General features: G+C 42.8%; 1 protein-coding gene across 1 annotated transcript in view; it reads right to left on the reverse strand.

Moving 5' to 3' along the window:
* The window catches only part of CNTN5 (contactin 5), a 780,450-nt gene extending 758,267 nt beyond the window's left edge, over positions 1-22,183 (reverse strand). The window contains exon 1 of the mRNA XM_077484405.1: positions 22,009-22,183. Within this exon, the coding sequence (XP_077340531.1) occupies positions 22,009-22,036 (28 nt within the window). The 5' untranslated portion in view covers positions 22,037-22,183. The remainder of the gene's footprint in view (positions 1-22,008) is intronic.
* Between the last annotated feature and the right edge of the window lie 613 nt (positions 22,184-22,796).

Consider the following 22,796-nt stretch of genomic DNA (forward strand, 5'->3'; position numbering starts at 1 on the left):
GCCATTATTTAATTTAGTAAATAAGTAATTTATTTACTGATAAGCATGGTGATAGTATGGGGGGGGGGGGGGGGATTTACTAAAACTGGTGCACACAGCAGACAGTTTTATTGCTCTAGGGCGGCAGCTGTGTACTAGATCACGTATGTACTGTATACATGATTCCGGACTACCACCTACAGGGGGCGCGCATGCACTGCCGGCAGCCGCTTCTGCTGTGAAAATTTAGAGCAGAAGCTGATCTGCGGGCACCAGGCACTCAATGCCCCCCAGCTCCCACCGATCGTTGGCAGTACACAGAGAACTAAGGTATGCCTATGTAAACAAGGCATTTCTCAGTTCTAGAAGACAACAAAAACAAGAGAAGGGCACACCGAACCTAGTGCAATTCCATTCTAAACATTTATTTTAGAATAAAAGGCTACACACAAGATAACAAAGGTATGTTGTATACCGTATTTATCTGCTTATAACATGCGCCGTCGTATAACACGCACCCCAAGTTTAGGAAGGAAGTTTAAAGAAAAAAACTTTTAGGAGGGAGGTTTAAGGAAAAAATGTAAATTTTAAATGCCCATCAATGCAGCCTTAGCCAGTGTCCATCTGCAGCCTTGCCCATCATTTCAGAATGATCAGTGTCCATCTGCAGCCTTGCCCAACAATGTCCATCTGCAGCCTTGCCCAAAATTGCAGCATGATCGGTTTTAAATTAACGGTACTCAATTTAGGAGGGAACGAGCGCCGCTGAGATAGACAGAGCCGGATGTCCTGTGTACTCGGCTCCTCTCGCAGTCCTGCCCCTTGGCCTGGCTCCTATGATGGACACAACACCGGTCCAATGGTAGGACGTAAATGCAAGGAGGTGGGTCCTAAATGCAAGGAGGTGGGACTGGGCATGACTACGAGCGGATCTCAGCCGAGCCGAGTATACAGTACACTCGGCTCTGTCTATTTCGGCTTCACTCGTTCCCTCCTTCCCCTCCAAGGCAGCGGTTCGGCATCTAACACGCACCCACGATTTTCCCCTGATTTTAAGGGGAAGAAAGTGCGTGTTATATGCCGATAAATAAGGTATATACACATCAAAGCATAATGTAAAACAAGTCTCCTCTAGGACTGCTGAAGTGCTCCAGAGATGCAACAAAACCAGATTGTGTCCGTGACTTTCTTGGATATTTCAGTTCTGATGGGGGAAGGAATGGATTCTATGCCCCTGCAAAGAATCCATCCCTTCCCCTAGTAAAAGCATCACACAGTTAACACACAAACACTGGCTAGGCACACAGGTAATGCCTTAAACACTCTAGATGTTAACCCCTTCCCAGCCAATGTCATTAGTACAGTGACAGTGGGTCTTTTTAGCACTGATCACTGTAGTAGTGTAACTGGTTCTCACAAAGTGTTATAATAACTGCCACAATATCGCAGTCCGGCTATAAGTCGCTGATCGCCGCCATTACTGGTATAATTAAAATAAAATAGTTTGTAGACACTATATCACTTGCGAAAAACAATCAATATACACTTATTGGGATTTTTTTAACCATAAATACGTAGCAGAATAAATATTGGCCTAAACTGATGAAGAAATTAGATTTTGTTTAATGTTTTTATTGGATGTGTTTTATAGCAGAAACTAAAAAAAATATATATTTTTTTGTTTATAGCACAAAAAATAAAAACGCAGAGGTGATCAAATACCACCAAAAGAAACCTCTATTTGTGGGGGAAAAAATGACATCAATTTTATTTGTGTACAGCGTCGCACAACCGCGTAATTTTTAGTTAAAGTATTGCTGTGCCGTATTACAATAAATGGCCTGGTCATAAAGAGGGATAAATCTTGCGGAAGTCAAGTGGTTTAAAAACTTATCAAGCTCACCTTGCATTGTAATGTTTAGGAAGGGGGCTGTTGAATAATGTTCAACATAATTAACCCTGTCTAAACTAGGCTGGCAGATCCCATTCTCAGTTGTAAATTAGATTTCAGCACTGTTTGCCTTCATAAGTGGTTTAAAATATAGAAGCTGGCCTCCTGCACTGTATGTTAATGAGGGAAAGCTCAGTGAATCCCCAGCCGGTGTGGGGACAGAGACACTAAAGTCTAGTACACATTATTAGTTTTATTTGTTCAACACAGCAGGTTGAACGAAAAAAAAAAAAGACTGACAGCTCAGGTCATCCGACGTTAGTACATCAATCTCCATTGCTGAGCTATTGTGTTCTGACACCCGCCAGAATATTTTGGTCAGTGCTCTCTGCCATTGGCTGAGAGCTCTGATTGGGAGTCAATCGCCTGCTGGTTTTCCAGCATGTTCGTCTGACAGAAGCTGAGTGTTGTCACGGGCCGAGTGTTGGCTGTTTTTTATTGAACCGGCTGATGTCGCCCAACATTCGGCCAGTTTGTACTAGGCTTAAGACCGGAAACACGTGCACTCTACCATGACACCTTCTCCCCAAAAACATGTAAAATGTTAAACATTTGCTGTGCATTTGTATTGCAAAGTGCATTTGCCTTTCGGAAATAACCCCCATAGTGTTTTTTTTTTCTCACATTTGAATGCGAAACTGAAAATAAACTTTAAATGAATGATGGCATTGATATCCAAAATGACATTCAGCTGTAGGCTTTCATGCCATGTTGCTACGCCAGACCTGTTATTAACAGCTATGATCATAAAACTAAGAAAAACTGGTTAACAAATGCTGATCACTGTCAGTTGGGTGCTTACTTAACAAAACAATGTATCCCAGTTTTGGTGGCATTGTCCCAGGATTTGGGCAAAACCCTGGTGTCCTTCAGATCCATCCTATGTCCTGCTACCATGTGCTGGATGGTCATTCCAGCTTCCTTTACCTGTAAACACTGCGCTCTAGGAGAGAGCAGGAGGAGGAAGTCCTACATGGAATCCATCCAATGGGAGCCTAAGAGTAGGACATGTGTACACTAGCCAAAGGAAATTCCCTTGATGCCTCCTTCCAATGGAAGTGTGGTGTGAATTGCCAGGAGCAAGGCACTCACACGTGGGTCCAGCCTGTTTATCAAGAAGAAAGTGGAGAGCAGGCAGAGAAGGTTATTGGACTAGGGAGGGAGGGGGCAGCTCAAAAGTGAACTGTAGGGCACCCAATGAGTGGGATAGTGGACATGATGGTGATGGCTACATCCCCAGTTAAAAATGTAGAGAACACAGACCAGTACCAAATGTAGCCTAGGTTTTCCCTAAAATGACACATCCCTGCCCCCAAATGCACTGACACTGGATGTTTTAGAATGATGCCACGCTCAGTTGACAACATGAACATTCCTGAGAAGTCCAGAATTACAGATTGTCATAAAGTGATAGACACTATTCTGGAAGGCATTAAAGATATGGATCGAAGAGTGGTATTCATCCTTATGTATCACCCTCTATCTTGGTAGGTGCTAAAGTGCGGATTTTCCTGAGAGTTGGAAAGTTTAGGCAGGCCTAGCTGGTTGCTAGACCTGTTTGTTTCATTCTGGGCTGGGAGTGGCTCAGGATAGCAATTTGTAACTCACAGGCAGCATCATTTCACCGTCACCCCCCTCTTTGTTTCTAGAAAGTGCTAAAAAAAGAGGAAGGGAAGAGAGGTGGAGCTGTCTGGGGTATCTTAACCGCTTTCCGAGCACCACACTCAGATATACTGTGGCAGAAAGGCACGTACAGGCAGATCCATGTACCTGTACTTTGCTCCTTAAGAGGCGGCTTGTGGGCGCCCACTGGGAGCGCCGTGAGTGTGATCGCAGGTCCTGCGGACTCGATGCCCACGGGGATGCTCGCGATTGTCTCACGGTGAGGAAGAATGGGGAAATGCACTTGGACATAAAGCATTTCCCCGTTCTGCCTAATGACACTGTCACTGATCAGCTCTACCTGTAATTGGGAGTGGAGATTAGTGTTGTGTCACACACAGCCCCTCCCCCCACAGTTAGAATCACTCCTTAGGACACACTTAACCCTTACAGCGCCACATAGTGGTTAACTCCTTCGCTGCCAGTCACATTTACACAGTAATCAATGCATTTTTAATTGCACTGATTGCTAAAAAAAAAATTAGAATAAAAATGCCATAAAACTATCACCTATTTTGTAGACGCTATAACTTTTGCGCAAACCAATCAATAAATGCTTATTGCTTTTTTTTAACCAAAAATATGTAGAAGAATATGTATCGGCATAAACTGAGGGAAAAAAAAATTATGTATTTTTTTGGGATATTTATAATAGCAAAAAGTAAATAGTAAATAATAATGTGGTTTTTTTTTTCAAACTTGTCACAATTTTTTTGTTTATAGAGCAAACAATAAAAAAACGCAGAGGTGATCAAATACCACCATAAGTAAGCTCTATTTGTGGGGGAATGAAGGACGTAAATTTTGCTTGGGAGCCACGTGGCACGACCACTCAATTGTCAGTTAAAGCGACGCATTGCCGAATAGCAAAACGTGCTCTGGTCTTTGACTAGCCAAATGGTCCGGGGCTTAAGTGGTTAAGGAGCCTTTACCAGTCCCCAACTTGGATTGGCAGGGGGCAGACCTTCTTAAATACCTGGGGTCAGTCCGGGGAGGAGTTGTCAGGTGGAAGAGCTGTAGTGAGAGAGCGTGGAAACTGTTCTAGCCCACAGGGAGCTCCAACGGGGGGGGGGGGTGGGGGGGTCTGTGCTGGGGCTTGGGTGTACCCAGGAGGAGTGACGAGATCCTGGTAGAAGAGGCACATGAGAGAGCAAGTAGAGGACAGCAGGAGAGAACACTTGTAAGAGTCTCCAGGGAGGACTACAGGTCACAGCCGGGGGGACTGGTGAGTGGAGCTCAGTCGGGAGGACTGAGAGAACTGGGAGATTGCAGTTAAGAGGGGTGCAGAATCAGAAGAGAGGACTGTGAAAAGGGCAGCGGAGAGAGGTCATTGTAGCCAAACTGGCTGGCAGGACCTGAAGAGAGCTATCTGGGAGTGGTAGCTGAATAGAGGACAGCTATCACCTGAACTATTACTACACCACAGGGGCCCATCAAAAGGAAGTTTACTGAGGCCTGGCTGGAGTCATGTCAAGCCTACCCAATGTGGTGCTAGCTAGTCTGGAGGAGTAACAGTCTGTAGCAAGTAAAGTGCTGGAGGAGGAATGGTGTGCAGCAAGTGTTTGTGCTGGAGCGTTTTATCAAATCCAAAGTCAGCGCAGCCCTCTACCAGGAAATTCTAGAGCACTTCATGTTTACCTCTGTTGACCATTCATTTATGGAGATGCTGATATAATTTTCCAGCAGGACTTGGCACGTGCCCACACTGCCAAATGTACCAATACCTGGTTTAATGATCATGGTATCACTGTGCTTGACTGCTCAGAAAACTCACCTGACCTAAACCCCATAGACAATCTGTGGGATATTGTCAAGAGAGAGCTGAGAGATACCAGACCCAACAATGCAGATGAGCTGAAGCCTGCTATCAAAGCAACCTGGGCTTCCAAAACATCTCAGAAGTGCCACAGGCTGATCACCTCCATGCCACACCTCATTGATGCAGTAATTCATGCAAAATAAGCCCAGAACAAGTATTGAGTGCATACTATACTGTATTAAAAATCCATTTTTTTTGTAATATTAAAATTTTCTGAAATACTGAATTTTTGGTTTTCACTAGCTGTAAGCCATAATCATCAAAATTAAAAAAAAAGAAATGCTTAAAATATATCACTCCGAGTGCAATGCATCTATATAAAATATATGAGATTCACTTTTTGAATTGAATTACTGAAATAAATGAACTTTTTGATGACATTCTATTTTTTTTAGATGCACCTGTACCTTGTGACTATTGCAGTCTGATCACTGGTGGAAGAGGAGGTTATGGAAATGCTCCCTCCTGCCCGCCTCGGACTGATTAGATCATCCCAGCCTCAGGAAAATCACTATTCTGGAGCTCACGGATGGCTTTTTAATGAATTACTGAAAGGTCTACTACATGGCAAACATAAATGTTAGTTTATTAAAACTTTCCTACGTTAGATATCATATGTGGCTCACTGAATGCGTTCACTTCTTTCCCGGTATTTCTTTTTAAGTTTCAGTTATTATAATTTGCCCACCGTCAGCTATTACCCAGTCTTTCCACTTTCCCGGAGTTGTACGGCACCATGAGACCTTTTGGCTCTTACATTTCACTTACATGCCACGAAATAACAGCTACCTTTTATCAAACTAGTCATTTAGGGTAATTCTAATTTAATTCATCACGTAAAGTTTGATTACTCATAATGAGCACGGCTGTCATGTTTTGGAAGGAACATTCCTGTTCCCATCTTGAGCTGTCTGATCTCTAGACTCAAATCTGACAGCATGGTGATGGCTGCCAGATCTTTCTCTCTTTTTTTTTTTTTCAACTGCACTGCAGAAGTTTATAATAAACTGGTTGGAGATATTAAATATTAACTTTGCAGATAACCAGGGGAAAGGCTAAAACTTTAGGATGGCTCGAAAATTGTCATAAAAAGTTTTGTGTTAAAGGATAAGAATGGGCTTTAAAACAAAAAAAACATCCATACTCACCTCCATGCTGCAGCATCTGTGGGATGCTGTCACTGTCCCATGTTGGCTCTGATGCCCTGTACACGTGACCAGTTTTCCCATTGCAAAAAAAAACTCTGAAGGTTTTTTCAACGGAATTCCACTGAAACTATCCTGCATACACATGATCACACCAAAGTCCGACCGTCAAGAACGCGGTGACGTACGGCATGTACGACGGGACTAGACAAAGGAAGTTCAATAGCCAGTAGCCAATAGCTTCCGTCTCGTACTTGCTTCAGAGCATGCATTGTTTTTGGTCCTTCGGAACAGCATACAAATTAGTGGTTTTCCCGATAGGAATTGGTTCCGTCGGAAATATTTAGAACATGTTCTATTTCTACCACCAGAATTTTCAAAAAAAAAAGTCAGATGAGGCATACACACGATCGTAATATACGATGAAAAGCTTCCGTCTGACTTTTTCTGTCGGACATTCCACTCGTGTGTACGTGGGATAAGACCGAGAATTGAGATTGGTTCACGGTCTGCTCAGAGCGGAGAGCAAAGACTGTCAGTCACTGCTCTCTTGCTCTGTTCCTGCAGTGCTCACTGGAGCACCAGGTAGTGGCGGAAGAAGGCACAGCTGGCTTTTACTCTCTGCCACACCACACGCTGAATGGTGGAGCCAGCTGGTAATCAGGTGTCAGGGTGGATCCTGACAGTATTGCCAAATTCTACATGGACTGGCGTGGCTCTGCCCCATCAGCTGACCAGGCAATTTTTTGCAATACGGCACTGCTTCGCTTTAACTGACAATTGCGTGGTCGTGCGACGCTGTACCCAAACAAAATTGACGTCCTTTCTTTCCCACAAATAAAGCTTTCTTTTGGGGGTATTTGGTCACCTCTGCAGTTTTTATTTTTTGCGCTATTAACAAAAAACGAGCGACAATTTTGAAAAAATAAATTTTTTTTTTACTTTTTGCTATAATAAATATCCCCCCCCCCAAAAAAAATGTATTCATTAGTTTAGGCCAATATGTATTCTTCTACATATTTTTGGTAAAAAAAAAAATCGCAATAAGTGTATATTGATTGGTTTGCACAAAATTTTTAGCGTCTACAAAATAGGGGATAGATTTATGGCATTTTTATTATTTTTTTTTACTAGTAATGGCATCGATCTGCATTTTTTAGTGGGACTGCGACATTGGGGCAGACAATTTGCCAAGAGAGCCAACCTGCCGCCGGTGGCAGGTCGGCTAGTGGTTAAAGACTAATTCCAGATTTGGCTATATTATACATAGTTACATTGATCCCGCTATGCACATACCATAACTGGCCGATCCTTCTGGAAGCTGGAAATTCTATCCCTCTTGATGTCACTGCCCTATCTTTCCACCTCGTCCAATCACTGAATGCTTTGCATTCATTCAGAAAATGCAAAGAGTTCTCTGAATGGTGCCCGTGCTGAGTAGCCAAACCTCCTGTATTCAGTAAGCAGAGTGTAGCCACTTGGCACTGGACCCAGAAGCAGAACAAGATCACTGGAGTAGTGGTGTCTTACTTCGGTAAGTTCCATCTTCCTGGGCCATAGGTCAGGTATAGTATATGCATCATTACAAGCTGGAAAAATGTAACTATGTATAATATAGCCATGGCTGGACTTATTCCTCAAGCATTGCTGTACTGATATGCCCAACAACCCACCAAGAGGAGAACATGGCAGTAGTGAGCTGTGTTGGCATTCAATTTGTCAGCACTTGCTTTAAATATTTCATGTAAAATTATCTAAAATCCATCTTTATGTTAAACAGCAGTACAGTGGCCATAGTTACACAGTTAGTAAGGTTGAATAAAGACATGTGAAGTAATAAGAAGTAGCGATGTAGAAAGATTTATCCTCATTTCCTATACTGCTGTTTTTAAATGAGACAGAACGTGTCTTCAACAGCAACATATTCAAGGAAAAAAAAATGATTTACTATGGTAGGGGAATACTAAAACCCCCATCAGATATTAATTTGTATTTTCATTTGTTGCCCAGAATAGTTTCTTCACTTCATGAAAAACATAAGGCGATGGGAATTTACAAATTTGTATTTGCAATCAGATGAAGAAAAACTTCAAACAAGCTCAATAGCTTTGGCAAGGAAGTCCTCACAGAGCAAAGCTTCCCCCAATGGATACCCAACTGTAGTTCAAACCGTAAAAACACAGCAAGGAGCGCCAGACCAAAAGATGGATAAAAGAGTCAAAGTAATTTTAGCTGTTGGTAAATAGGTCATATAAAACAGCTAACAAAATATCTGGGACCAAAACACTCCCGTTACATGAGAGCTCAACACAGGATGAATCCTGCATGGACACAAAGGAAACAGAGACAACCCAGATCTATAAAAGAACCATAATTAAACTCTCCTTGTGGAATAATAATGTAACATTTGCTACAGAGTGACAATAGAGTCTATTGTCTATGTATAAAACTACAGGAGGGGGCGAAGGCAAGACCAGTCGCCCCGAAACAAGGAGAGAGAGAGCAGCAGTGACCAGTCTTTATTACAGGTTAAAACAAACCACTGGATGGTGCCAGACCAATGTATGGAAAAAGCAAGATGAAGATTTTGCCCAATAGCCCAATATTGTCTTAAATTGAGTCTGTAGATCAGAGGTCAGCAACCTACAGCCTGCGGGCTGCACCTGGCCTGCCACCACCAAATGTCCAGATTTTCAGTGCACGTGATCAAATCACGTGCACCCAGCCCGCAGCCATTTTAAGTAAGAGCAGAGTGGAGCAGGGAGCAGGAAGCTGAATGAAAACACGGGAGAGACACACAGCATCGCTGATAAGACAGCAGGAGATTCCGGAGATAACTTTCCAGGTGATTGGTTTGGGTGGTCCTAGCAGGGGAGGCTGTGTGATGTGCAGGGAGGCTGTGTAATATGCCAGGGGGCTGTGTCCAGAGGTGCAGGGACTGTGTAATGTAAAGGGGTCCAGAGGTGCAGGGGCCTGTGTAATGTAAAGGGGCCCAGAGGTGCAGGGGCTGTGTAATGTAAAGTGGTCCAAAGGTGCAAGGGACTGTGTAATGTAAAGGGGTCCAGAGGTGCAGTGCTCTGTGTAATGTAAAGTGGTCCAGAGGTGCAGGGGCCTATGTAATGTAAAGTTGTCCAAAGGTGCAGGGGGCTGTGTAATGTAGGGGGTGAACTGGCTTTGTATTAGTGAAGCACATTAAAGTGAGGTAAAGCTGTACTGTTTTTATTACTATGCTAGGATTATTTTTATCTTAATTTATTAGCAGGTGAATGCAGCCCTCCATGCATTCACATACATTGGATCCAGCCCTTAATTGGAAAAATGTTGCTGACCCCTGCTGTAGATGATGAATAAGAAGGATCCATGACCATATATGTGCAAAAAATGTCCATATGGACTGGTGCTGCTAGAACATGTGCCAAGGAGTCCTGGAAATGTAAACACAAACAATATCCTCATTATACTCAGCTATGTGGGACATGTAACAATAAATGATCACACAATAAAGGGGCATAGTGCAGGTCACTTTTAACGAAAAAATAATCAGTTGGAACACCTACATAATCGTAGTTCAGCTAGTTATTTTTGCATTACCAGTGATCTGCACTAAGCCCCCCCACCGTGCGATCATTTATTGTTACATGTCCCACATAGCTGAGTGCAATGAACATCTATTTAGGTCTTTATTACAAGAAGCTCTTGCACAGAGGTAAAGTTTCACACTGGATCATTGCATAGAGCTGGAAAAAATACACAAAGCACACCAAGATTCAAGAAAGAATACAGGTCACATCTGTATTTAGATAATATTTTTTTTAGCCTGAATTTCAGCTTTAACACCCAGATATCAAGTAATTGTGCTGCAAGTTTGAAAATGACTTGCTAAGCTATTGCTAGACTTGCCGGGCTTCACAAGTTTGTTGCACAATTTCAGCAAATCTGCATTGCATGACTCCTATTCAACTTTCTTTGCAAATGTAATGCTATCGGTAGGGATGAGCTTCGAGTTCGAGTCAAACTCATGTTCGACTCGAACATTGCCTGTTCGCCTGTTCAGCGAACAGTGAACAAATTGGGCTGTTCGCAGCAAATTCGAAAAGCCGGAACACCCTATTAAAGTCTATGGGAGAAATCTAAAGTGCTCATTTTAAAGGGTAATATGCAGGTTACTGTCCTAAAAAAAAAGCGTGGGGGTTCCCCTAAATTCAATTACCAGGCTCTTCAGGTCTGACATGGATATTAAGGGGAACCCTGTGTCAAATTTTTAAAAAAAATTGACGTGGGGTCCCCCTAAATATCCATACCAGACCCTTCAGGTCTGATATGGATATTAAGGGGAACCCCGCATCAAATTAAAAAAAAAATTGACGTGGGGATCCCCCTAAAAATCCATACCAGACCCTTTATCCGAGCACGCAACCTGGCAGGCCGCAGGAAAAGAGGGGGGACGAGAGAGCGGCCCCCCCTCAAAGCACCTTGTCCCCATGTTGATGAGGACAAGGGCCTCATCCTCACAACCCTGGCCGGTGGTTGTGAGGGTCTGCGGGCGGGGGGCTTATCAGAATCTGGAAGCCCCCTTTAACAAGGGGACCCCCAGATCCCACCCCCCCGTTTGAAATGGTAAGGGGGTACAAAAGTACCCCTACCATTTCACAAAGAAAGTGTCAAAATGGTTAAATAAGACAAACACACTTTTAAAAAATTCCTTTATTAAAAATAAAAAAAAATAAAAAAAAGATTCCAGCGGTGCTAATCCACTCTTGCTATCCAGCGACGGATTTCTGGCGACGGGGATCTCTCAGTCCAGCGCTGTCCATACATCCTTCTTCTGTCTCCACTGCGGAGACTGCGGAGATCCCATCGCTGACGTTTCTTATATTAGGAGGGCGGGGCCACCCGTCACCTGACCCCGCCCCTCTGACGCTGGAGAGGGAAGCCAGGGGTTCCCCAGTGACGTGTGGGTGACCCCGCCCCCTCTGATGTAACGCAGGTTTCCGTTACATCAGAGGGGGCGGGGTCACCCACACGTCACTGGGGAACCCCTGGCTCCCTTCACCAGCATCAGAGGGGGCGGGGTCAGGTGACGAGTGGCCCTGCCCTCCTAATATAAGAAACGTCAGCGCTGGAATCTCCGCAGTGTCTCTGCAATGGAGACAGAAGAAGGATGTATGGACAGCGCTGGACTGAGAGATCCCCCGCCGCTGGATATGATCATCCATCGCTGGACCCCGGAGATTCGTCGCTGGGTAGCAAGAGTGGATTAGCACCGCTGGAATCTTTTTTTTATTTTTTTATTTTTAATAAAGGAATTTTTAAAAAGTGTGTTTGTCTTATTTAACCATTTTTACACTTTCTTTGTGAAATGGTAGAGGTACTTTTGTACCCCCTTACCATTTCAAACAGGGGGAGGGCCGGGATCTGGGGGTCCCGTTGTTAAAGGGGGCTTCCAGATTCTGATAAGCACCCCGCCCGCAGACCCTCACAACCACCGGCCAGGGTTGTGAGGATGAGGCCCTTGTCCTCATCAACATGGGGACAAGGTGCTTTGAGGGGTCACAGACCCCCAAAGCATCCCCCTAATGTTGAGGGTATATGGCCTGGTACGGTTCAGGAGGGAGGGGGGCCGCTCTCTCGCCCCCCCCCCCTCTTTTCCTGCAGCCTTCCAGGTTGCGTGCTCGGATAAAGGGTCTGGTATGGATTTTTAGGGGGACCCCACGTCAATTTTTTTTAAAATTTGATGTGGGGTTCCCCTTAATATCCATATCAGACCTGAAGGGTCTGGTATGGATATTTAGGGGGACCCCCACGTCAATTTTTTTTTTTAATTTGACACAGGGTTCCCTTAATATCCATGTCAGACCTGAAGAGCCTGGTAATTGAATTTAGGGGAACCCCCAAGTTTTTTTAATTTATTTTTTATCAATGAATGAATGAATTGTCGGCTAATACAGAGAACACTCATTGAGTGTTCTCTGTATTACGGGAGCCGACAATTTAGCCGCAAGTGATTTTAAAAGACTTTTTTTCCTGCACAAATGACACTTTGTGCAGGGACAGTTCTAAGCACCAGAAACATGCGCCCCTTCACAGGCATACTATAGATACCCCCCAGCTACGAAATTTAAAGGAATATTACACTTTTATTGTTTCACATTAATCATTATTAAAATCACTGCTCCTGAAAAAACTGCCGTTTTTAAAACTTTTTTTTGCATTGATCCATGTCCCCTGGGGCAGGACCCAGGTCCCCAAACACTTTTTAGGACAGTAACTTGCATATTACCCTTTAAAATGAGCACTTTAGATTGTGAACGTTCGAGTCCCATAGACTTTAATAGGGTTCTAAAGTTCACACGAAGTTTAGGTCTGTTCGCAGGTTCTGGTGCGAACGGAACAGGGGGGTATTCGGCTCATCCCTAGCTATCGGTAACCAGTCCTGGCACATTTGGCTCTACTGATGCCCAGTAGATACACGTGAATGTCCCAGACCCATTTACTTGGTGATAAATGTCCTAGGCACATTCCTGCTCAGAGAGAAAGTCCTTTTACCCAGGTGGTAGTGGATTAAGTCACTCTAAATACATGTTAGATGTTTTAATAATGCACGCACATGAAAAGAGGGAAGGAGGGTGGAGGGAACACAGCATACTTGAGGGTTCCATTAACAATACACAGTCTCTGGTCCCATACGTGGTCTTCTCACTCATATCAATCCTTCTGTCACAGAACTCTGCTGGATGGAATACATCTCATAAAAGTGGCTCCTTGTCAACTGAGGTTCCTGTGTATTCTCAGTCCTAGGGTACAAAGCCGGACAGCAGTGGGAAGGTTTATGTGGTGCTTCCCAGCTCGGTCGGTCACTCACCATGCGTGAGGTAGGACAAGCGCAGCTTTGCTTCCCCAACGGCCAGTAGCATTTAATCTTAGCCAACAGCTTAGGGACACCTCCCATACACAGGAGATCCCTCAACACTCCATACCTCTAGGCCCTAAGGTCTGAGGCCTAGATAAGAGGATCACACAGACATCCTCTTGGGGAAAGTCCCTGGAGGCAAAGACTCATATATTTAATAGCTCTCCCAGCATGCACAGCAAGCTCTCCAGGCCTGCTGGTTGGCCAGATATTAAATATCTATAATGTGCAGTAATATCTCTAGCCTGCTGGAGAACACTCATACTGCATGTGACTGAGAATAGTCAAAGGACACAGCCAGCACGCAGCTAAGCTGACTAACACTACACTAACAGATCACAATACACAGCAAAAGGAAGTTAGGAAATGACTACATCCCTACACAAAAATTCTGCAAGTCGGCTGCAAGTTCTGGTTCAGTTATGTTGTGCAATAGTCATCCCACCACAGGGGTCACTGTGGCTGAATTTTCATGCTGTAGACTTGCAGAGCTCTTGTTATAGACTCACCACTGCAACTTTGCTCTTGTTAGAGATTTGCCATGCACATTTGCTACAAATTGGAAAAGTGTCAATTAGAACTTGTGCTTCAAGTGCTCTGCAAATGTACAACTTGCCAGTGAAAATGTGCAGCAAGTTAACAGACTTATAATACAGATTTGTGGCAAGTTATCCTTGCTATCTGGGAACCCTTATGTGCCGGCGCCTCCCGACCCTTTAAGAGGTTTCAGATGCCAGAAGGCTGGGCGGGATTTATGATCATGTGACCACTGTGATTGGTTATTACGGCGGTCACATGATCGGAAAGCTCCCAAACACAAATAGTGATCATGAGCTCTCCGTCAGCTGCCGGTAACTGTGCCAGGAGCACGCAGGGCCCATGCTCTCGGCACAGCTGCATTCACCTCAATTGACGCAAATATGCGGCCACTCTGCGCCAAAGCTCACTTGCCAAGAGGCCAGAAGGTGTCTGATTAAGGGCTTGTTCACATTTGTGTTGCCCTCTAAAGAGTCTTCCGAGGTGGACTGCTGTTCAGAAAGTATTTCACAGGTGGTGAGGAGGCGTTATGTCACCACACTGCCTGTTTTAAACCCTAAAACTTGCACCACCATGCCGTAACCGTTGGATGAGTTGTATTGCCCGCCAAGCATGACAGTGGGGATAAACTTTGCCATGATGCCAAGTTTTGTGGTTGCAGCATATGTACACCATCCATCTAATGCTTAACGGGGGAGTGGCTCAGCCAAGTGTTTTTAACCCCCCCCAAATTGCAAGTGGAAACGAGGTCTGTCAAATTGCTAATGCCAGCAACTATCAGTGTGCTGTAGCTAGCAATGGAATCGTTATATTTGCTGGAGATTTGTGACTAAGAAGAGATTTATTGCAGTTAAAGGTCAAACACCTGCTACGCCAAATGATAACATTCCCTGCTACAAATCAGGCTTCTTTAGCAATTTGTAGCTAAACTATAGACGTGGATGTAGAGGACCTCTCTGCTGACATGAAATCTGTGCCACCTTAATCACAGAGTGTCTTTCATAGAAAATACCTAGGATTTCCTTGGCAAGGAATTGCTTAAATAAATAAAAATAAAAAATGCATCACCAGTATGACTGATGTGACCCAAAGGTAATAGGAGGAAGAGTTCTTATTTATAGTCCAATGAGCAGACTGGAGGTGGCCAGGTGACCTAGGGACAAACTAGGAGCTTGTCCCCACTTGTGACACATACAGTACCAACTTTGAAAATGTGTATACATGTTTTCTCAATGTTCGCATGCATTTTTTATTAACATGTGACTGCCCTTAGGGTGGGAAGTTATATGGTTGCCACTTCCATCTGTACTGTGCTAATTATTAGCATTATCATGGTTGCAAGTGGAGGTTCAGGGACAGAAATGCCCCAAAACCACAATGTTTGCTGCCAGTGGAGACCAGACCTAAGACTCGGTTAACACTGCTAACAACCCAAAGCGTGCGACTTGCTTGTGACTTGATGCAACTTCATGACTTCATGAGACTTTCATGTGACTTTGATGTTTTGTCATTTTGGCTTTGGCCAATTTTAACAATACCGAGTGTGTCACATATCATTGAACTTTTTTGGACCATTCTAGGGCTTAAAGGCTCTCCCAATTCTCATGGTAGAGTCTTTCTACCGCTAACCATGCTCGGTCTTGCTTGCCTTGGTCTTTATAGGTCGAGTCCCTTGTATCAAAAATTGCAGGACGCTCACATACAAGTCAGATGAATTGTTCATTGTCAAGAGCATCCCTCAGCCTCTTGGGAGCCATGTTTCCTGCACTGTGAACAGTGTGTGCTTGCTATGAAGACTATGGGGTTGATTTACTAAAGGCAAATCCACTCTGTACTTGTAAGTGGACTCTCTGTAGATCGCTGTAGATCTGATGGGAAGCTCTGAAATTAGGGGAAGCTCTGTCGATTTTATCATCCAATCATGTGCAAGCAAAAATGCGTTTTTTTTATTTTCCTTGCATGTGCACTGCCCTTCCGCGTGCACTTGCAGTGCAAAGTGGACTTGCCTTTCGTAAATAACCCCCAATGTGTTTTGGGAGGAGATTTTGAGCTGCAGGGATAGGCTGAGCCACAGGTAAACAGCGGAAAATGGAATAGGAGTGAAGTGTAGGGTTTAAAAAAAAAAACTCTGAAGTTGCAGCCAAAGTCACAAAGATAAAAGACAAAGAAACAACTTGCTTGAGACTTTTGTAATTTTAACATTGCAGTCTATGGCACTCATGTCACAAGAAAAATGCAGAAAATGAGTGCACGTTTTAGAAAAAAAAAAGAAAATGAGTGAAAGAATTTGTGTTGCAACAATTAAGATGGTACCCATCAAAATGAATGTGTTTTCGCATGTTGAAGCAAGTTGCACGAGAAGTCGCAGAACCAGGGCTAACAGTAGGCTCTAAACAGTAATGCCACCCTCGATAAAAGAACATAGTTTCAGATATTTTGGCATGTAACATATACATACTGTAGCTGTTTGTTAAGCACATTGCACACTCATCCCTGCTCTGGAATCCTCCTTGAAAAGTGTAGTAGCAATCTGCTTGTCTCCAGTAGTAATAAATGAGCAGAGATAACCATATTTATTGATAAGCCTTGGTGTCATGGAACAAGACATTGTGCTCTTGTAACTGGCTATAATGAAATTCATATTGTTATTCATAGCTTGCAGTTAATCACATTATGCATGTGCACATTTGTTACAGCTCTTAAGGAGTAATTTAACTGTGCATTTTAATAATGTTTAGCAGGTAAACATCAACATCTTACAGACGCTGGGAAGGGCTCTTTATTTAAATAGTAATCAGGTTTAAGAGGCTGATTTGCATTGATGCGATTTTACTTTTCGTCTTATCGGTGCTTTCATGAACCTCTCTGCTATTTCTTGGGTTTTAGAAGATCTGCATACTGGAGGAAATAGTTCACAGACAAGCACTTCCCACTGTCATTTAATGTCCCTTCATAATACAAAACCATAAGCTAAGACTGATGTAATCTAAGCCATGAAGTACATAGGTGATAAGTGTGCCATATGTTCAGATGTAGAGTCATTCTATTAAGGAAGGGGGCATATTACATATAATTAATGGGAGGGCAATCTGTCTCCTGATTTGCAAGGTGAATAAAACTATATCAGCTAATCTGGTTTGTACCATCCAATCCCCTAGAACAGTGGTCTCCAGATGTGGCCTTTTGCTTGCCTTTATCAGGCCTTTTGGACACTATTCCTCCCACTGATCCATGGTACTATTCCTTCTACACCAACAATGGGGCATAATTCCTGCCACTGATAGCAACAATACAGTATTACAGTGTTCCTACCACTGACACTAACAATGGGACACTATTCCTCCCACTGAAACCAACTGCAGGGCCCTATTCTTCCCACTGACACCAATGATGGAGCACAATTCCTTCCTCTGATACCAATAATGGAGCACTATTCCTTCCTCTGATACCAATAATGGAGCACGATTCCTTCCTCTGATACCAATAATGGAGCACTATTCCTTCCTCTGATATCAACAATGGAGTACTATTCCTTCCCCTAATATCAACAATGGGGCACTATTCTTCCCACTGACACCAATGATGGAGCACTGTTCCTTTCCCTGATATCAACAATAGGGCACTATTCCTCCCACTAGTACCAATGATGGGACATTCTTTACTCCCTTTGAGGGCATTTTCTACTCACACTGGCCACAGTCCGGCCCCCTTAAAGTCTAAAGAACAGTAAACTGGACCTTTGTTCATAAAATTTGGAGAACCTTGCCCTTGAAGGCTGCTGGTACAAGAAACTGGATGTTTATATCAGCGACGTTTGGCTTTCCATAATAGCGCTTCCTCCTTGGGCAATGGTTTCGTGAAAATCTCTGCACAGAAAATCAGCTGATAGCATAGTTACTATGTGTCTGGTGTTTTACCAGGTAAAATTGGAACTTATTATGAATGTTATCAATAGGAAAGGTATGTCAAGGCCATAGGTGCACGCAGCCTATGGCATTAGGGTGTGCACCCCAAAGCTCAAACACACATGAGTGTGTGTATATGTTTACAGTATATCGACTGATGGTGTCAGTAGAGCAGTGGACAGTGTCAGCAGGGCAGAGATTGGTGTCAGCAGTTTCTATTTTTATTATTTTACTTTGTATTATATTTTAGAATTTTTTTTAATGTTTTTTTTGTTTACAATTTTTTAGGAACCCTGTCTGGGGCCTTTGGTGAAATATCAGTGGTGTGGACATGTGCACACCTGGCACACCCTGTGTGCACACCTATGCTCAAGGTTGATATTTGCTTTCTAGAAAAGTGTTAAACTTTAACCCCTCCCCCCCGGTTCGGTTCGCACCAGAACCTGCGAACAGACCTAAACTTCATGTGAACTTTGGAACCCTATTAAAGTCTATGGGACTCAAACGTTCAAAATCTAAAGTGCTAATTTTAAAGGCTAATATGCAAGTTATTGCCCTAAAAAGTGTTTGGGGACCTGGGTCCTGCCCCAGGGGACATGTATTAATGCAAAAAAAAGTTTTAAAAACGGACGTTTTTTCGGGAGCACTGATTTTAATAATGCTTAAAGTGAAACAATAAAAGTGTAATATTCCTTGAAATTTCGTACCTGGGGGGTGTCTATAGTATGCCTGTAAATGGGCGCATGTGTTCCTGTGCTTAGAACTGTCCCTGCACAAAGTGTAATTTCTGCAGAAAAAAAAAAGGCATTTAAAATCACTCGTGGCTATAATGAATTGTCGGCTCCCGTAATACAGAGAACAGTTATTGAAAGTAATTGATAAAAAATTTATTTTTAAAAAGCGTGGGGTTCCCCCAAATTCAATTTTTTTTAAATGACGTGGGGTTCCCCCTAAACATCCATACTAGTACATTATGACATTGCCTTGCAGGCTTTTTTTTTTTCATCTGCGGTTTACTACTGTTTTAAGGACCGATATATTGATAAAGTATGGAAGCACATAAGCTAGTTGGCTCAATAAGATGGTGCAATGAGAAAATCAAAACCCATGCCATATTTTACCAATCAAATTTCAGAATCCATTTTCTACTGGACTGGCAGCACTAAAGTGTATTCTACTGGTCTGGGAGCACTAAGGCAAATTGTATCAACTGATAGCAGCCCATCAGAATCCACTTTAGTGCTGGCAGACCAGTTGAAATTGGATTCCCAGTGGTTAATACGGGTTGAAGTGCTTTTCTTCTTGTACTGCTTTATTGAAGAAACCAACTAGCTGGTTATTTAATAAGCCCAAGGCTTAATTAAGGAACCTGTAATGTCATGTACCATGTTCTGAAAGTGCCATAACTGGTGATCACATGTTATCATATTGCATGAATCATAGAGATAGATCATAGTCAAGAAAATGCTTTAGGGCATTGACATTGGAGTTGCAAAGCCCAAGTGGTTAAGATTAACTATAGCCAACTAAGATCCTTCTGCTGCCTGCCCCTTCCTACCCCGCTACTGTGTCCACCCTGCTATGTTACACATTCCCATAGAAAGCAAAAATACCTTCAGTAACTGTTGATTTAGGATCCCACAATAGTTTGTCAAAAAGTACTGGTCATGTGATCTCTGCTTTACAGAGGTCTTAGCCAATCAGTGGCTCTGGCAGAATGCTGATCTTTCCCTTTAGCAGCAATCGTATTACCTAATGTTTGGGAATTGCTGTATAAACATGGGGTAAGCACCATGGACAGCGCATATCACACAGTTCCTTACAATTCATGGTGTTGCCTTGAAATGAGGTAAATTAGCATGCTGTTTTTTCTTTTGAATGATGCATCATGCAATTAAAATTTGTTTGGTTGCACTCAGGACAGTATCCTTAGCTCAAAGTCAGACATTTGGAACCCCCTCCTCTCCTGAGTGCACCATCAATGCTTCTGAACTCGCAAATAGTGATGTCTGCATTGCATTGTGGGCTGGTGAAACTCCAGAACTAAGACTTGGGGCTGAGGCTATGGGACAAAGTGTGTCCAATTTGACTACTCCCTGGGTGTATGATTTTAGGGGATTATGCTAGTATTATCTTTTTTTCCATGTACCAGGTACATTTTAACCATACTCCGTAAACTTCACCCATGTTTGAACACAGCGACCTTTTTCAAGTGTGCATAATGTGCTCCCTGGATTAATGATCAAATTGAACCCAGGAAACAGACACTCAAGTATTTACATATCATTACATCTAAAGGCTCCCATGTGACAGTCTAAAGAGGCTCCAAATCCTGATACTTTGGGATGCATAAGCTTCAAAATATAAATAAAAAATTAGGGCTGTTACTGATTAAAATTTTCGTGTTCGATTAATTGTTTTTTTAAATCAATTAATCAACTAATTTTGATTCATTATAATGCACATACAGATCCAACTACTTTTAGCTGATCTCCTTGCATTGCAACTCTGCATTAGTCAGTGGTAAATGTGGTATACGCTATAGACAATCACACAACACTATTAGTTTCTACAATCCATGACTGAACTTCACACTTCACACAAATATTCTTTAAATTCAAACTGTAGCACTGACGTAAGTAATTTTTTTTTTTCCACAGTAGTGTGACAATCCGTCCACCTCCGGTCTAACTGATCACTCTCACCTTATGGCATGGACCCCTGTGCAAACAGGTGGCCATGCAAGCGGGTATCAAAAGGGTTAACACGAACCATAAACCTCTCTCTCCTTAGATCTCAGCAAGGACCCCAGGTCATGGGTAGAAAGAAAAGATCTAAGTGCTCACCACTTAAGTACAAGATCTAATTTTTGTGTTCAAACACAAACTACTCACATAAAGATGATAATAACACAGCATGTAAAGCCAACAGTCGTGTTAGTTTCGTAGGGCAGCAGAGGGTGATGTCATTCCTAGCTCCTCCCCCATACACGTTACGTTCAATCAGAACTTCAACGTCACCGGACTCCTCCCCCTTTCCCTTTGTTAGCAGATGGAGGCACTTGGGGAAGGGGGGAGGAGACCAGTGACGTCAATGTCCGGCTCTCCGACGGAACTCCCTGAAGACCCGGAAGCCGGCAGAGAGGTGCGTACAGATCAAAAGAATTTTGATTGATCAAAAAAAGTATTGATTAATCAAGGAATTAATCTTTAATTTCCACAGCCCTATAAAAAAAATGAAAGGAAAAAAAAACGTATTTTACCTTCTTTTACAACTCTTTGTTTACTTGTGTCTCACATACTCACACCCCCATGTACTGCAGCTCACAGTGGGAGGGTTTCAGCATTCTGGGCAGTGCTGTCAGTCCAAAAAGAAGTGGGCAGGGCTAAGTGTGGCCAGTCACCGATTGACAAACTACAAGCCAATGCTTTTAAAAGCCACTACAGTGAAGGGTTAGCCGGGTGATCTGATCTGTTGCATACCTCTCAAATTTCTGAGATGGGAATGAGGGAGACACATATTATCAAAAATATGTAGGCATAGGACACACACCCTGCCACGCCCCCTTAAAAAAGAATTGTACAAAAAAAATATTAGTTAACCACACAAGTGCTTTTTTTTACCACTACCATTCCTTTATATTGGCTTTTAAAATTTACAAATGCAACAATCTAGAAATTAGATGAAAGGTTTGGTACTGGGAAACGCTTTTTGAAAGATAAATAATGCATTTCATATACAATTTTATAGATCAGACCAAAATGAGGAACAAATGAGGAGGAAAGACGGACAGAGGAACTTTGTTTCAAATCAGGGACAGTACCTTAAAAATCAGGGATAGTTGGGAGCTATGCTGTTGAGTAACTGCGGAGAGGGCTTTTTTAAAACACAATTACTGCTTGTTAAGATTCATGTAAATGCTTGAATTTCTACAGCCTGTCCATGGGCTTAAAGTGGTACCAAGGGCAGCCGGAATGTTAACAGACCATAACAACACCTTAAATGCTTGCAACCATTATTCATCTTTGTTGTTTTCAATTAAATTAGCTCTAAAGTGCAGAGATAGAAAAAAAACAATCTTTACAGTTGGAGCAACTTACCATCATCTTGCCTGAAACCATCTAACATTTGATAGAGGTTTGTGGGTAAGCTGTACTGCTTGAGTCTTTCCCTCCCGGGCTGCAGCGGTTGACCATTAGACTCCAATGCAGAACTGCTGTACCTCGGCCGGCTCCTGGAGTTAAACAGTGACGATGAGGAACTCTCTGATTTCCTTCTTAGTATTGCAGCATAAGATGTTTGCTGCCCTGGAACAGCTTGTACAAGTTCTGGAAGACAAAGTGCAAAAAATACATTAAACCAAAGTTTATGTACATATTAGAAAACATACACTTTGTATTTCCCACTGTCTTCATTATCGCAAGATCGCCAAGCCAGTTACATGACCTGCCAACCTGATACACCTGTCGTTTCTGATTTCTTATGATGCATTCTCTGTGCTGTGAGAGTCAGATCCCTCTCATAATATGGGGAAGAAGGGTGGAGTTATATTTTCAGTTGCTGAAATCTCACTGCCAGAGTTCCCAAGAGATATAAAGATGTGGTGAACAATTTGACTCAGTGTATAGTCCCCCAAAAATAAAAATATCAATTGTGAGTGGATAGGCCAAGTAAAGTGTATCTAAAAGCAAAAACAAAATCTATACTAGTTGTGGTGACTGCATTAGCTTTTTATTTATCAAGCTAAGGATATTTTCTGCACAGACAGAAAAATAAGGTTAGATGGCAAAAACATGAATGCAATCTACTCACTAGGGGGAAGACCTCGGGGGGAATCTAGGATGGAAAATTACCTGGGGGTAATTAGTAGATGATAGGCTCAGCAACG

This window comes from Lithobates pipiens, unplaced genomic scaffold, assembly GCF_037356315.1.
Source record: "Lithobates pipiens isolate NorthernLeopardFrog02 unplaced genomic scaffold, aLitPip1_a1.2 Scaffold_16, whole genome shotgun sequence".
Taxonomy (NCBI): domain Eukaryota; kingdom Metazoa; phylum Chordata; class Amphibia; order Anura; family Ranidae; genus Lithobates; species Lithobates pipiens.